General features: G+C 41.8%; 1 protein-coding gene across 3 annotated transcripts in view; it reads right to left on the minus strand.

The window, feature by feature from the left end:
* Positions 1 to 16,719, minus strand: part of AGTPBP1 (ATP/GTP binding protein 1) — a 237,825-nt gene that overhangs the window by 54,429 nt on the left and 166,677 nt on the right. For all 3 annotated transcript variants that reach the window (XM_030193670.1, XM_030193671.1, XM_030193672.1), the window contains 2 exons: positions 13,977 to 14,121; positions 8,023 to 8,176 (listed from right to left, as the gene is read on the minus strand). In XM_030193670.1, the coding sequence (XP_030049530.1) occupies positions 8,023 to 8,176; positions 13,977 to 14,121 (299 nt within the window). The remainder of the gene's footprint in view (positions 1 to 8,022; positions 8,177 to 13,976; positions 14,122 to 16,719) is intronic.

Here is a 16,719-nt window from a genome sequence, read left to right on the forward strand (position 1 = left end):
AGAAGAGGCCTGGAACTGTATCTTAACCCGGGCATATTAATCATTAGCTTCCCCCCCCCCCCCCCCCCCCCTCAAAAAAAAAAATTCATTTTTGTTCATGCCATCATACTGCACTGCCTCCAGCAGCTCAAAAAGGAGAGCAATATGCAGCACTCACTAGGAAAAGAGATAAAACAAGTTTATTTCAATATAGTTTCATGGCAATGTAGACAATATGCAGCTGTTTTAGGGATATTCCTACTTTGTCAGCGTCCATTCATCTTGGCTGAGCGCGTTGTATGGTTCTTTGGGTCTGCCTGAATTCTTTGGTAGTTGTGTGAACAGAGATTACAACCAGCTCAAATGGGTGTCCCTGAGCATCTAACAAAAATTTGCTCTATGCCCTTCTATTCTTTACAACCCAGCGGGTGTTCAAAAAAAAAAAAAATCACACACAAGGGGTCAAGAATGTTTAGTCTGTCAGGAGGTGGAGGGGGAGGAGTAGGAGTAAAGTAAGTACAAATTTAAAGGAAAAAGTACTTACTGAGGGGACACACCCCAATGTAAAAAAAAAAAAACAGATTAGACTAAAAATTACAAAGTAATAGATTCCCTAAGTACATGAAGAGCCATGCAGAGTTAGACCAAGGTCCATCCAGTCCAGTATCCTATCTCAGACAGTGTCAGCCTATATCATAAGTATCCACTAGATCCCAAAAGGTAGATCTATTTCTCATAGCTCATTTCCAGGGATGAGTAATGGCTCTCCCAAGCCTATCTGATTTTTTTTTAAATCAACCTTTCCTCCAGGAACTCACACATTTCTTTTGAACACTTCTATGTTGTCACCTTGACCACATCCTCTGGCAACATTCTACAGCTTAATTATATGCTGCTTGAATAAAACAACTTTCCATGGTTTCTTTTCAACCTGCTGCTCAGTTTCATAGACTATTGTTTCTATGCTGTTTGGAAAATGAAAGTACCACCTATTCATAATTCTATGATCATATCATCCCCTTCTCATTCACCTTTTTTCCAAACTGAAGAGCCGTAACCTGTTTCGCCTTTCTTTATAAGTGAGGCGTTGCATCCCCTTTATCATTTTTGTTGCCTCTCTCTGAACCTTTTCTAGTTCTGCTATATCCTTTTTAAGATGGAACAACCAGAACTGTTGCACACAGTACTCAAGGTGGGATTGCACAATGGTCCTATACAGAAGCATAAAGATAATCTCAGTTTTGTCCTCCATTCCTTTTCAAATAACATTCTATTTGCTCTTTTAGCAGCTATGTGGACAGTGAGTTGAAAATTTCAGTCCTGGAAATCAGCCTGGAAAGTCCACTGTCCATAACGGCTTCAAAAACTACTATAATTTTCCAACAGTGGTTAAGATTTTTCCTACCTGCATTACTTTGTGCTTGTCTAGATTAAATTTGATGTGTCATTTAGATGCCCAAGCTCCACAAGATCATTCTGTAAATCCTCACAATCTTCTCCTTTTTAACATCATCTGCAAATCTGATCACCTCAGTTATTAATAAAAGATTTGGAGATAGGAGTGACTAATCAACCACCATAGGTCTCCATACAGACCCTTGCGGCAATCCACTACTGACACGCTTCCATTCGAATAATTGATCATTTAGCCCTACTCTGGTTCCTGTTTTTTATTCTGTCTGCTATCCATGAGAGGGCACTGCCTCCTATCCTGGGCTCTAATTTCTAAAGAAGTCTCTCTTAATGGACTTTATCAAAGCTTTATGAAAAATCAAAATATACAATATCAAACAGCTGTTACTCACTTGTTTGATTACACTAGAGGTGCCCAACATCAGTCTGAGGTTTACAACCCAATCAGGTTTTCAGGATTTCCCCAATGAATATGCATGAGGTCTATTTGCATGAACTGCCTTCATTGTATGCAAATACATGTCATGTATATTCATAGTGGAAATCCTGAAAACCTAACCTGGTGAGGCCTAAGGTTGGACAACCCTGGATTATACCTTAAAAAAAAAAAAATTAGTAAGCAAGACTTGCCTTTGATGAACCTAGCTAGGCTGGCTCACTGAAGCCACGTTATCTACATGGTCAGTAATTTTGCTTTTTGATTTTAGTGTAGCTTCAACCATTTTGCCTGGAACCAACACCAAGCATACCTGTCTAATATTGTTTCCTGGATCACCTCTGGGGGCCTTTTTATAAACTGACCCACCCACCAAGTTTCACGTATTGTGGCCATTTTAAATGATAAATTAGAGATTAATAGTAACAGCTTAGCAATTTCATGACTGAGCTCTTTCAGGACTCCAGAATGAATACTATGCAGTACTGGTAATTCGATGCTCCAGAGTTTGTCAATTTGATCTATTACATCTTCTAGTCTTACTGTGATATGCTTTAGTTGCTCCAGATCACTATCAAAGAAGGTTTCTAGTGTGGGTATGACCCCCAACATCTTACTCAGTTAAGACAGAGGCAAAGAAATTATTCACTTTTTCTTATACTTTATTCTTTCTGAGCACTCCTTTTATTCCTTGGAAATCAGACTCCCTCACAGGCTCCCCCCCCCCCCCCCCCCCCTCCCACCACCATATGTACTTGAAAAAGTGTTTGGTATTATTTCTTGCCTCTACAGGAAATTTCTTTTTCAAGTCTTTCAGCTTACCTTACCTTTTTTACTATATAACCTCTACTTTGTAGTATTTGTGCTCACCCCTATTCCCTTCATTATGGCGTGCTTTCCATTTTTTTTTAAGTTACCCTTTTAGATATCACTGCCTCTTCCACTTCACTATTAAACCATGCTGACCATCTTGCCTTCCTTTGACCTTTATTAAAAATGTAGAATGTATCTTTATCTGGGCTTCTAAGAAGGTCTTTTTAAAGTCACATCCACATATAATGCAATTTTTATCAGTCTTTTTTTTTAATTAAGTGCTATAGCAGTAACATTTTAAGGGGTAGGTTTACTAAGGTGCATTAGCGTTTCTAATGCACCCTTAAATTTTTAAGGCGCGTTTAAAGCTAACATGCCTATAATTTCTATAGGCGCATTAGCGTTTAGCGCGCGTGAACCATTTACACTTAGTAAAAACGCTAACGTGCCCGTAGTGCACCTTAGAAAACATTGGCATGTCTTCCTTTCAACTAATTACAAACTGTTCACATTACACATTATAATTACTACTGCCTAGTAGCTCTACCATTACCCCCCCCTCCCAAACACACACACATACACACACACATCAGGTCCTGTATACTAGTAAAAACTAGATCATTTCTGTGACTTCACCCACTGACACACTTTCAGGGGCATTTTCAAAAGAGAAGGGCGCCCATCTTCTGACATAAATCGGGAGATGGGCGTCCTTCTCTCAGGGTTGCCCAAATTGGCGTAATCGAAAGCTGATTTTGGGAGTCCTCAACTGCACTCCATCGCGGGGGAGACCAAAGTTCACGGGAGCGTGTCGGAGGCGTAGCGAAGGCGGGACTGGGGCATGCTTAAGAGATGGGCATCCTTGGCTGATAATGGAAAAAAGAAGGGCGTCCCTGACGAGCATTTGGTCGACTTTACTTGGTCCATTTTTTTTTCATGACCAAGCCTCAAAAAGGTGCCCAAACTGACCAGATGACCACCGGAGGCAATCGGGGATGACCTCCTCTTACTCCCCCAGTGGTCACCAACCCCCTCCCATCCTAAAAAAAAAAAAAAGGTTAAAATTTTTTTTTGCCAGCCTCAAATGTCATACCCAGCTCCATGACGGCAGTATGCAGGTCCCTGGAGCAGTTTTAGTGGGTGCAGTGCACTTCAGGCAGGCGGACCCAGGCCCATCCCCCCCTACCTGTTACACTTGTGCTGGTAAATGTGAGCCCTTCAAAACCCACCCGAAACCCACTGTACCCACATGCAGTGCCCCCCTTCATCCCTTAGGGCTATAGTAGTAGTGTACAGTTGTGGGAAGTGGGTTTCGAGGGTGGGGGGTTGGGGGGCTAAGCACCGAAGGTAAGAGAGCTATGTACCTGGGAGCAATTTGTGAAGTCCACTGCAGTGCCCCCTAGGGTGCCCGGTTGGTGTCCTGGCATGTGAGGGGGACCAGTGCACTACGAATGTTGCTCCTCCGACAACCAAATGCCTTGGATTTGGTCGTTTTTGAAATGGGACTCTTCGGTTTCCATTATCGCCGAAAACCAGGGACGACCTAAATGTTGAGATTTGGGCGTCCCCAACTGTATTATCGAAACAAAAGATGGACGTCCATCTTGTTTCGATAATAGCGGTTTCCCCGCCCCTTCGCCAGGACGTCCTTAGAGATGGGCGCCCTTAGAGATGGCCGTCCCCGTTCGATTATGCCTCGCCACATGAACTTGAATTCACTTCTCTCCACTGCCTCACTTGTGTACTTGAATGTAATTCACCTTGATCATAGAACTGGAAAATGTAAGTAATAAATCTAAAATCCAATCCAAAATGCAAATCCACACAAACAGAAAACAGACACACACATGCAGAGGGATTGGGAATAATTCCGTAAGGCATGCTCCATGTGTTTTTCCCCAACATGTACTCTCCCCACCATTGCTGCTACATCCCTATCATTGGTGGGTTGCACTTAGCGATTCAGATTCTTAGTTGCAAATTTTACTGTGGAATCTAGTGACTGAAGCACATAGCTCTCATAATGGTTACTATGTACAGCGAAACCTAGTGACAAACACATAAGTTGCTAATGGCTGCTATGTGTCCTAACTAGTGATGGAGAATCAAGGCAATACCTGTTGCCATTAAAGAGTGGCACCCTATGACTAGACTACAAAATTCAACCTTTGGAATGTAATGAATGGTAACAATGGTTAGCTACATCACACTAGAATATTATTTTTCCCTCAAAACCAATAGAATGTTTGGTTACTGTTCTATTCAAAATCTGTCCCACCCATCTACTCTCCAAGTCAAAGAAACATAGAAACACACATATACACACACACAGAGGTGGAAGAGATTAAGTGAGCCATGTTTTGCATATTTTCTCTACTTGTTTTTGGCTTGGCAGTTTATTTATGGCTTCTTTTTAAAAAATGTGGCTCAAGAGTGACCTGTTTTAACTGAACTATGGTACCACAAGCACTCACTTGTGGCTGATTTGTTTGTCTGGGGTTTTTTTTTTTATTGGCCTATTTCATTCCACATCTTCCATTCAGCTACTCCATCCCAGTGACAATCTTCCAGACAAGAGGCTGGTTCTGGCTCCTTCGAAAGCTTCCCCTTTATCTACTTCTTACGCGAAACTCGGATCTCTCAGTTTGGATTTGTACGACTGTATATTACTATCCTGTCACATTTTTGGCACTTTTCTATACCTGACGTTTTAGTACTGCTAACCACAGTGACCTGCTTGTTTAGATATTGTGGTACATCAAGAAATTGTAATAAAAAACTATGAGAGCTAGTAACCCAAAATAAACATCTAAGGGCTATATATACATATATATATATATATATATATACATATATACATACATACATACACACACACATATACATACATACATACACACACAAGTACATAAGTATTGTATACTGGGAAAGACCAAAGGTCCATCAAGCCCAGCATCCAGTTTCCAACAGTGGCCAATCCAGGTCACAAATACCTGAAAAGTACAAAACATTTTATACTGCTTATTCCAGAAATAGTGGATTCTCCCAAGTCCATTTAATAATGGTCTATGGACTTTTCCTTTAGGAAGCCATCCAAACCTTTTTTAAACTCCGCTAAGCTAACCGCCTTTACCACAATCTCTGGCAACAAATTCCAGAGTTTAACTACACGTTGAGCGAAGAAAAGTTTTCTCCGATTCATTTTAAATTTACTACATTGTAGCTTCATCGCATGCCCCCTAGTCCTAGTATTTTTGGCAAGCGTAAACAGACGCTTCACATCTACTCGTTCAACTTCACTCATTATTTCATAGACCTCTATCATATCTCCCCTCAGCTGCCTTTTCTCCAAGCTGAAGAGCCCTAGCCGCTTTAGCCTTTCCTCATAGGGAAGTCATCCCATCCCCTTTATCATTTTTTCATCGCCCTTCTTTGCACCTTTTCTAATTCCACTGTACCTTTTTTGAGATGCGGCGACCAGAATTGAACACAATATTCGAGGTGCGGTCGCACCATGGAGCGATACAAAGGCATTATAACATCCTCATTTTTGTTTTCTTTCCTAGTAATACCTAACATTCTATTTGCTTTCTTAGCCGCAGCAGCACACTGAGCAGAAAGTTTCAATGTATCAACGACGACACCTAGATCCCTTTCTTGGTCGGTGACTCCTAACGTGGAACCTTGCATGACGTAGCTATAATTCGTGTTCCTCTTTCCCACACGCATCACTTTGCACTTGCTCACATTAAATGTCATCTGCCATTTAGATGCCCAGTCTCCCAGTCTCGTAAGGTCTTCTTGTAATTTTTCACAATCCTCCAGAGATTTAACGACTTTAAATTTGCTGATGACACTAAGTTATTCAATTACCTCACTTCTTCCATTTTCTGAAGGATTTTCTTTTAGCTCTAATAGCTTCCTTCACTTCACTTTGTAACCACGCCGGCTGTCATTTGGTCTTCGGTCCTCCTTTTTTAATACGCGGAATATATTTGGCCTGGGCTCCCTCTTCCCAGAACGTTGCCCAGTTCCTAACAAATCCAAAACCCTCCTCCCTGCACCATCATCTCATCCACGCATTGAGACTCCGGAGCTCTGCCTGTCTCTTGGGCCCTGCACGTGGAACGGGTAGCATTTCAGAAAATGCTACCCTAGAGGATCTGGATTTGAGCTTTCTACCTAAGAGCCTAAATTTGGCTTCCAGAACCTCTCTCCCACATTTTCCTATGTCATTGGTACCCACATGTACCAAGACAGCCAGCTCCTCCCCAGCACTATCTAAAATCCTATCTAGGTGACGCGTGAGGTCCGCCACCTTCGCACCAGACAGGCAATTCACCAGGTGATCGCCACTTTCGCACCAGGCAGGCAAGTCACCAGGTGATCCTCATGTCCACCAGCCACCCAGCTATCTATATGCCTAATGATCAAATCACCAACTACAACAGCTGTCCTAATATATATATATATATATATATATATACATACATATACACACACATATATAAATACCACAAATCTTAAATCAGTCTATTTTTTATACATATATATTTTTTTCCTGTTTTTATGTTATTCTTTATCTTCTACTTCATATTCTATTTTATTAACCTGTAAAACTTATCTTTTTCAAATGAACTGCAGATCGACTCTTCACAACAGAGAATCAATCACCTACATGGATTCACTTTCGCATAACACTGTTTCAAGGTTCAGTCTCTTCCCATGTATCATTTTCATCTTTGCTAATTTCAAAATCAGCAAAGAAGAAACAACGATACACATGGAAAGAGCCTGAACCTTGAAACGTCCCTTCAAAGCCTGACACATGTACGCTCATTTGAGGAAGGTACTAGTGTGGCCTTGAAAGCTTATACATATCTTTTGTTTGTACAATAAAGGCTATCACAAACTATAAAACTTCCACTAGGGACAACGAATCCCAAAAGACAGGTTGATGGATCCACGGAGGATCCAAACCATTGGCCTGATGGCTTTGCCAATACAGGAACAAAAATAATCATGCCTATTAAAATCCTTTTCACTAGCTTGAAATATTTATTCTTGAAACAGATAAGCTCCAACATCATGGTCAACAGCAAGAGAAGGTAAACCAAGGAGAACTGTTATGAAGACTCAGCAATACTGTACTTACACCACTAAGTAACAAGACCTTCATTTTACTGATTTATCCAACATTTGCAGATATTGTTTGATCATCATCTATAAGGCAATAAGCATCAGAAGGCTGCATAAAACAAGTATACCCAGTCACAAATGAATAGAAGTGCAATGTCTATATTCCATCTCATTGAAAACCATCTGTTAAAGAATTTAAACATCTTTAAAGTATTTAAGAGAATAAAGCAGCAATTACTTACGAAACTGATAAATGTGTTCATAGTACTTGGACTCTGGCATGGCTGTGATGGTGACGACTGGACAGCTGTTTCCACCCAAGGTTTTACATAATACATCTTGCCGAAAATAGATCTGTTGAGGGTCATGCATGGATTCCAATTTCTGAAGATGCATCTTCTCACCCAAAATAAGAAGACTGTAAGTTCATTGAAATTTTGATTTTGAAGAATATAAATCTGACATTTTTCCTTCAGCCTGTGCAGATTTCTATGTCAGCAACTACCTGTCAGGCTCTGTAACGAGTCTTTATATCACATACAATACACATATGTTTCACTTACAAACTAATAAAGTCTCCAAAAATGGGAAATCTACCATGGAAGTTTTGGAGACTTAGTGGTCCTTTTCCTATGCCGCAGTAAAAAGTGGCCTGCGGTAGTGTGGGCTCGTCTTTTGGGTGTGAGCTGGGCCATTTTTTAACCGCATCTAGGAAAAAGGGCCTTTTTTAAGGGACCAGAAAATGGACGTGCGCTAAAACTGAAATCAGCTTGTGTCCATTTTTGGCCTGAGACCTTACTGCCATCCATTGACCTAGCGGTAAGGTCTTCTGCACAAACCGCATGGTAAGCATGTAGCACACACCAATTGCTGTTTACCACCGGATAAGCGGCCCGTGGTAGAAAATACAAAATTATTTTCTACCACGTGATTCGACGCACGCCAAATTCAGAATTACTGCCCGGCGGTAGTGCCAATTTGGCACACATTGTACGTGCATAGGCCCTCCCGCACCTTTGTAAGAGGGCCCTTTAATCTGTAGTAGGGATGGGAACTTTTTACCCCTTTGATAATATTGTCACCCTTACTCACAACATTGTGTTGATTTTGTCAATAAAATACATCAATTTAAACTTTTATATTTGACTTTTAACTATATTGGTGCTCTGTCCAGATGTGCATGCAAATTTTAATGCGTGCCAATTAGATCATTAAAATTTGCTCATTATCTAATTTATTTGCACATTAGGTGCCCATATATGGAATCCAGCGGTCAGGGAATGAATTTCACCACTGATCTGTTGATGTGCCATTGGTTAATTGCAGGTGTAACTTTAAAGCTGGCATTTATAGGGGCAGTGCTGCTGAAAATACTACATATAACCTTTAGGGGAGTTAGTTTCATAAAGAATATTCTGCAAGTAAATCACGTTGGAAAACAGTCCTTACAGAAGTTTACAGTTGAATATTTACATACAGATATGTATGATGACAGACCCAGACCTGCCAAGTTTCCCACATTCAATGGGACATGTCCCACCCTCAGCAGCCACCCAACTGGCTTTTTTTTTTAATGGTCAAACCAGCTACTCCCTCCTACACACAGGTGCAGTCAGCATTTTTCTCTCTCTCTCCCTTTTCCTCTCCCTACCCTCCACTCCTGAGTCCAGCATTTCTCTCCAGCCCCCCTCCCCCAGCATCTGTCCTTCACCCCATCCTCTCACCTGGCCTGTAATGCAGGTAGCAGCTGCGATTAAGGCAGCCTACCTCTGGCAATGTTGGAGCTGTCCCCATATGGAACCCTATGCTCTCCTATGATGCAATATATTGTTTCCGTGTGGGTGGAACACCATACAGAGAGAACCCAATGTTGGCAGAGAGTCTGCCTTGATTGTACTGCTGCTGGTCAACAAGTTGGAGGACTCAGGTCACAAGGTGTGGGGTCCAGGAGGAAGGGAAGAGAAAAGGGAGAGACAGGGATCAAAGAAGATATGTTGGGCATGGTGTAAGAATGGGTACACAGAGGCAATGATGAAAAAGGGTGAGATAGGAAAAGAGGGGTGACGTTAAACATAAGTTGAGGATAGAGATACAAAGAGGTCAGATGCTGAACATGGGGCGGGGTGGGATGCGCACAGACAGAACAGATGCTGGGCAGGACAGATAGCTACATAGAGAGAAGATGGAGAAAAGATATGGAAAGAGAAGAAATGTCAAATGTACAAGAGACTCTGGAAAGACAAGAAGAACAGAGAAAAGCAGAGGAGACACTTGGATCCAATCGACTGGAAAAATTAAATGCTCAGAATACAAAAGGTGGGGGAAAAAAAAACAAAACTTATTTTGAATGTATAAATTGGAACACGTCAGAGCTTTGGGATATGTGCATCTCAGTTTCTATTTCTCTAGTAATGTTATACATGCAAGTCTAACTTCTTGAAGTTTACAGTTTTTTGCCTTCATATCACTATTACTGATGTGTGGTCCCTTGTTTCATGTGTGTCGGTGCTTTGTGCATGTTACCAAGGTGCGGTATTCTGCTAGCATGTATTTTGTATGGAGAACTTGTAACAGTCCAATTTGTTTTGTTTTCTCACCAGGTAGTGGATTGGTGTTTAAGGGCTTGGTATCATCTTTATAGTGTTTCCTTTTCACAGATAATGTTGATGGTCTTTGAATCGTAGGTGGCAGTGTTGTTATGGTATGGTAAGGCTCAAGTGTGTTTTTATACAAGTTTGTGCATAGTGTTTTCCAGGAGAGGGACTGTGTGTTTGCCTTAAGGCGGCATGAAAACTTCTTAGTTTGCTGTAACATCAGATGGCGTTTGTGAAAGAATCCTAGAACATATGGCAGTTTTTCTTCTGAGATGGCAACCCTAATTGGACAAAGTTGGTTATAGAGGAGTAGGACGGGGGAAGGGTGAAACATTAGATGTGGCAAAGGACTTGGGGCAGGGCACAGAGACAGGATAAGGGCTGGACATGCTGGAGCAAGGAAGAGGCATGGAGCAGGGCAGGTGTCCGGTTTTTCAGTCAAAAGGTTAGGAACCCTTATCCATCAGCAGATGAATTAAGATGTCAGTAGGACCAGCAAAATCTCACAGCTCTTACTGCCAGACTAGTCTTGCTGCAGCATATGTTGTTTTAAGGCAACTCCTGCTGTCAGAGGGAGAGGTGGCATGTTGGTGCTGTGGCCTGCAGAATTTGGGTGAGCCAGGAAGCAGAGTGGGTGGGGCTGGGGCATGTCTTAAAATTTTACTCTCAAACATCAGGCACCCTCAGCAGCTCTTCAGATCATGTACTTTTACGAAGTCTGTACACAGAGCTTCCCTGGGGCGGCGTTTGGACAGAGCTGCAAAACGCACATGCACTTCATAAAATACATATATACAGTATGTGCAGATATCTGCACCTTCCTCGGGGGAAAGGTAAATTTGTGTTAGAGCATTTGTGAATCCACTGGGGATTATTGTAGGAATTTATTTTATAAAATGCGCTTCTGCTTTAGGAAAGCAACACAGATGTCAATGTGCCCACAAATATATCAGTTAACTGTTAAAGGTTGGTCGCACAGCTTGATAGTGATTTCCATAGGTACAGTGGTGGAAATAAGTATTTGATCCCTTGCTGATTTTGTAAGTTTGCCCACTGACAAAGACATGAGCAGCCCATAATTGAAGGGTAGGTTATTGGTAACAGTGAGAGATAGCACATCACAAATTAAATCCGGAAAATCACATTGTGGAAAGTATATGAATTTATTTGCATTCTGCAGAGGGAAATAAGTATTTAATCCCTCTGGCAAACAAGACCTAATACTTGGTGGCAAAACCCTTGTTGGCAAGCACAGCGGTCAGACGTCTTCAGTAGTTGATGATGAGGTTTGCACACATGTCAGGAGGAATTTTGGTCCACTCCTCTTTGCAGATCATCTCTAAATCATTAAGAGTTCTGGGCGGTCGCTTGGCAACTCGCAGCTTCAGCTCCCTCCATAAGTTTTCAATGGGATTAAGGTCTGGTGACTGGCTAGGCCACTCCATGACCCTAATGTGCTTCTTCCTGAGCCACTCCTTTGTTGCCTTGGCTGTATGTTTTGGGTCATTGTCGTGCTGGAAGACCCAGCCACGACCCATTTTTAAGGCCCTGGCGGAGGGAAGGAGGTTGTCACTCAGAATTGTACGGTACATGGCCCCATCCATTCTCCTATTGATGCGGTGAAGTAGTCCTGTGCCCTTAGCAGAGAAACACCCCCAAAACATAACATTTCCACCTCCGTGCTTGACAGTGGGGACGGTGTTCTTTGGGTCATAGGCAGCATTTCTCTTCCTCCAAACACGGCGAGTTGAGTTCATGCCAAAGAGCTCAATTTTTGTCTCATCTGACCACAGCACCTTCTCCCAATCACTCTCGGCATCATCCAGGTGTTCACTGGCAAACTTCAGACGGGCCGTCACATGTGCCTTCCGGAGCAGGGGGACCTTGCGGGCACTGCAGGATTGCAATCCGTTATGTCGTAATGTGTTACCAATGGTTTTCGTGGTGACAGTGGTCCCAGCTGCCTTGAGATCATTGACAAGTTCCCCCCTTGTAGTTGTAGGCTGATTTCTAACCTTCCTCATGATCAAGGATACCCCACGAGGTGAGATTTTGCGTGGAGCCCCAGATCTTTGTCGATTGACAGTCATTTTGTACTTCTTCCATTTTCTTACTATGGCACCAACAGTTGTCTCCTTCTCGCCCAGCGTCTTACTGATGGTTTTGTAGCCCATTCCAGCCTTGTGCAGGTGTATGATCTTGTCCCTGACATCCTTAGACAGCTCCTTGCTCTTGGCCATTTTGTAGAGGTTAGAGTCTGACTGATTCACTGAGTCTGTGGACAGGTGTCTTTCATACAGGTGACCATTGCCGACAGCTGTCTGTCATGCAGGTAACGAGTTGATTTGGAGCATCTACCTGGTCTGTAGGGGCCAGATCTCTTACTGGTTGGTGGGGGATCAAATACTTATTTCCCTCTGCAGAATGCAAATAAATTCATATACTTTCCACAATGTGATTTTCCGGATTTAATTTGTGATGTGCTATCTCTCACTGTTACCAATAACCTACCCTTCAATTATGGGCTGCTCATGTCTTTGTCAGTGGGCAAACTTACAAAATCAGCAAGGGATCAAATACTTATTTCCACCACTGTATATTCATTGTGATTATCATGAAAATCAGACTAGTCAGATGGTCTCTGAAGTCTAAACTGAGAATCTCTCATGTCTGCTGTTCCTGCCCTCCTACCCTAGGAGCATTCCTGGCCTTCTGCTTTCTGTTCCTCTCAGCTTCCCCTATCTATTCCCCATTGTTATCTCTGTCTCTCCTCTATATCCCCTCCTCGGTCTCATTCTCATCCCCTCCTGTCTATTCCCTGTACACATTTTCAGTCTTGCCAAAGCGGCTTCATGATAAGCTACACCACCTCCATTTTAAACCTAAAATACATCATGGCATCGCAGGTGTTAAATTTTAGGTTTTAATTAATGTTTGTATGCCAAAAGAGTACATGCATCAGACCTTACCATGTAATTATTCTGCCACAAGAATAGCCGCGTTTACATATGACGTACTTAATATATGCATATATACAGCCTAACGTTGAAACCAGTCTAGTGGGCACACTAAGTTTTAGTTTTTTATTTTTATTTATATATAACCTCGACTTAAGTGGTTTACAATTTTCATTACAGCTACTGTCACTGTCCCTAATGGACTCACAATCTAAGTAGTATATTGTACCTGGGCCAATAGAGGGCTAAGTGACTTGCCTAGGGTCACATGGAGCTGCAGACAGAATTGAATCACCAGGTCTGCAACCCGATGCACTAAACATTAGGTCACTCCTCCAAATACATAGGACTCCGAATTTTTCACAGATATAAAAATTGTACTTAGCTGATGGAACATTTTTACTTCGATTTACTTATCCCGTAACACCTTCAGTTAAGGATCGTACTTGCAATTTTTCATTTGATTGAACACTGAAAATCATTCCTGCATATGAATACTGCTATTTAGCAGAATTAACAACCGTTTTTAAAATCCAGTAGCAATAAATGAGTCATTAAAAGACTACTTGCAAGGGTCAGAAAAATTTGCTTTATCATATCTATAATAAATCTGAATAAAGTAAGCAAGGCTAGCGATCAGCTTACCTTTAAAGTTGAGTACGTATATGGATAGTGGTAGGCAAAGTAGCAGACGTCATCCTTATGAGGGAAGCTCATCGTAAATGTCATCGTGTAGTACGATTTCCCTTTCAGACCACCAGTAGCAACTGTACTTCTAGAAAAGTGATTTCTATGAAGACAAAATAATTGCATTAAAATTTAAGGAAACAAGACTATGGCAAATGATCAGCTCATAAGGACTTATACACATCTACGAGGCCTTTTATCTCTGACCTCTGGATCAATTCTGGCTGAGGTGATTAATGGTCAAAGGTTACTTCAATCTACAAGTCATGTGGAGGGGCATTTTCGAAAGGGCCGTCGAAGTTGCAATTTGGACGTCCTTGCAAAATGGCGAAATCCAGCGGCGGGGAAACCCGTATTTTTGAAACAAGATGGACGTCCACCTTTCATTTCAAAAATACCGTCAGGGACGTCCAAATCCTAAAATTTCGCCGTCCCTAGACATGGACGTTTCTGATTTTCAGCGATTTTCAAAACCAAAGACATCCTATGTCAAAAATGACCAAATGCAAGCCATTTGGTCATGGGAGGAGCCAGCATTTGTAGTGCCCTGGTCCCCCTGACATGCCAGGACACCAACCTGCTCCCAGGTACATAGCTCCCTTACCTTGTGTGCTGAGTCCCCCAAAACCCACTACCCACAATTGTACACCACTACCATAGCCCTTACCGGTAGAGGGGCACCTAGATGTGGGTACAGTGGGTTTTGGAGGGCTCACTGTTTCTGCCACAAACGTAACAGGTAGGGAAGGATGGGGCTGGGTCCGCCTGTCTGAAGTGCACTGCACCCACTAAAACTGCTCCAGGGACCTGCATACTGCTGTCACGGGCCTGAGTATGACATCTGAGGCTGGCACGACATTTTTTTTAAAGATATCTTTTGAGGGTGGTAGGGGGTTAGTGACCTCTGGGGGGGTATCCGGAGGTCATCCCCGATTCTCTCTGGTGGTCATGTGGTCATTTCAGGCACCTTTTTGTGCCTTAGTCATAAGAAAAACAGGTCCGCGTGAAAACGTCCCAAAGTGTTAGTCAGGGACATCCTTGTTTTTTTCGATTATGGGTCAAGGACGTCCAAGTGTTAGGCATGCCCACGTCTCACCTTCACCACGCCTCCGACACGCACGCTTGAACATTGGCCATCCTTGCAACGGAGTGCAGTTGGAGACGTCCTAAATCTGGTTTCGATCATACCGATTTGGACGTACCTGAGTGAAAGACATCCACCTTCCGATTTGTGTCGAAAGATGGACACCCTTCTCTTTTGAAAATGAACCCAATAGTGACCTATGTGAAATGAGTTTTAAGTCCAGTTTCCAGAACAAATGTGTCACCATTTCAATATGACAAAGTATTACATTTCTATAAGACCATTCAAGTGCATTCCAATATCTTAAGGATGTTCTTCAAGTTCACTTGAGGCTTCGAGAATAAATTAAAAATCAAGGTAGAACACTTTGTTGTTTCCCATTGTTGAGGATATGAGATCATATAAAGTATCAATGGTCTTGGAGAAATGTAAGACTTTGTAATATTGTATTGTTTTATTGAATATGTTAATAAAGAATTGTGAATATGTAATTTTGGAATTTAGAGTGAGTCCCTACGGTGAATTTTTGATATAGATTACCATTTGACTGAATGTTGTTGAAGTCCTTTAGCGGTAATATTGTTTAAAACCATTTCAATATGGCCTGAATGTCATACAAATTGACTGGGCACATGTTAATTGATAGGTTAATATGCATTAATTCATTTTGTCTGCACTAAAATGTTTAAAGCATGCAAATCAGTCAAAACAATGACAAGTGCATAACCCAAAATATGCCACTAAAATAAATGTTTATTCAAACAAATGCATCAAACTTTTTTTTCCCTCGTTGTGTGTGTTGCAGTTTAGTATTAGTGAGATTAAGGCATGATCTGACCATGGCACAAACTCAACTGATCTTATATGCATAAAATCTTTCCCCACGGCTGTTGGTTCAAATACCAAACCTAAAAGTGTGACCTGCAGTATGAATTGGAGTGTCCATGATTTGTCTCCATCCTCGTGAATCCAGAGATTCTATAAAATTCACAGTTGTGTTGTGTTACTCCTTTATATCTATCTTCAGATTAAAATCGCCATTATGACAGTCCTATTTAGGTCTAGTTCGAGACTGACTAGTAGTTCCATCTGTGATGAGTGGAGAAGGAACCCTGGGGCAGCATATTATTATTTATTGCATTTGTATCCCACATTTTCCCACCAATTTGCAGGCTCAATGTGGCTTACATAATTTTGTTAACATTGTCATTACAGGATAACAGATACATTTAGTTTTGTGCAGAGATTAAGTAAGGGAAGAAAGAAGAAGGAAGGGAGTGATTAGGGTAATTATAGAAGGTAAGCATATGCTAGGACAATGTTAAAACTGGAAGAGGGTAAGCCCAATACTTCCAATACCAGCTTCGTCTGACCTAACTTCGTTCTTTTTAAAAGATGCTGTGTCTCTCTGCCATCACTTACTATGTTACTCTGGGGTCCTTTTACTAAGGTGCACTGAAAAATGGCTTGAGGTAGTATAGGCGTGGGTTTTTCAGTATGCCTGTAAAAAAGGCCTTTTTTTTTTTTTTTTTACATATTTGCCAAAAATGGACGTGTGACCTTACCGCCAGCCATTGACCTAGTAGTAAAGTCTCATGCGGTAACCGAGGGGGGGGG

The sequence above is a fragment of the Microcaecilia unicolor genome, chromosome 2, assembly GCF_901765095.1.
Source record: "Microcaecilia unicolor chromosome 2, aMicUni1.1, whole genome shotgun sequence".
Taxonomy (NCBI): Eukaryota; Metazoa; Chordata; class Amphibia; order Gymnophiona; family Siphonopidae; genus Microcaecilia; species Microcaecilia unicolor.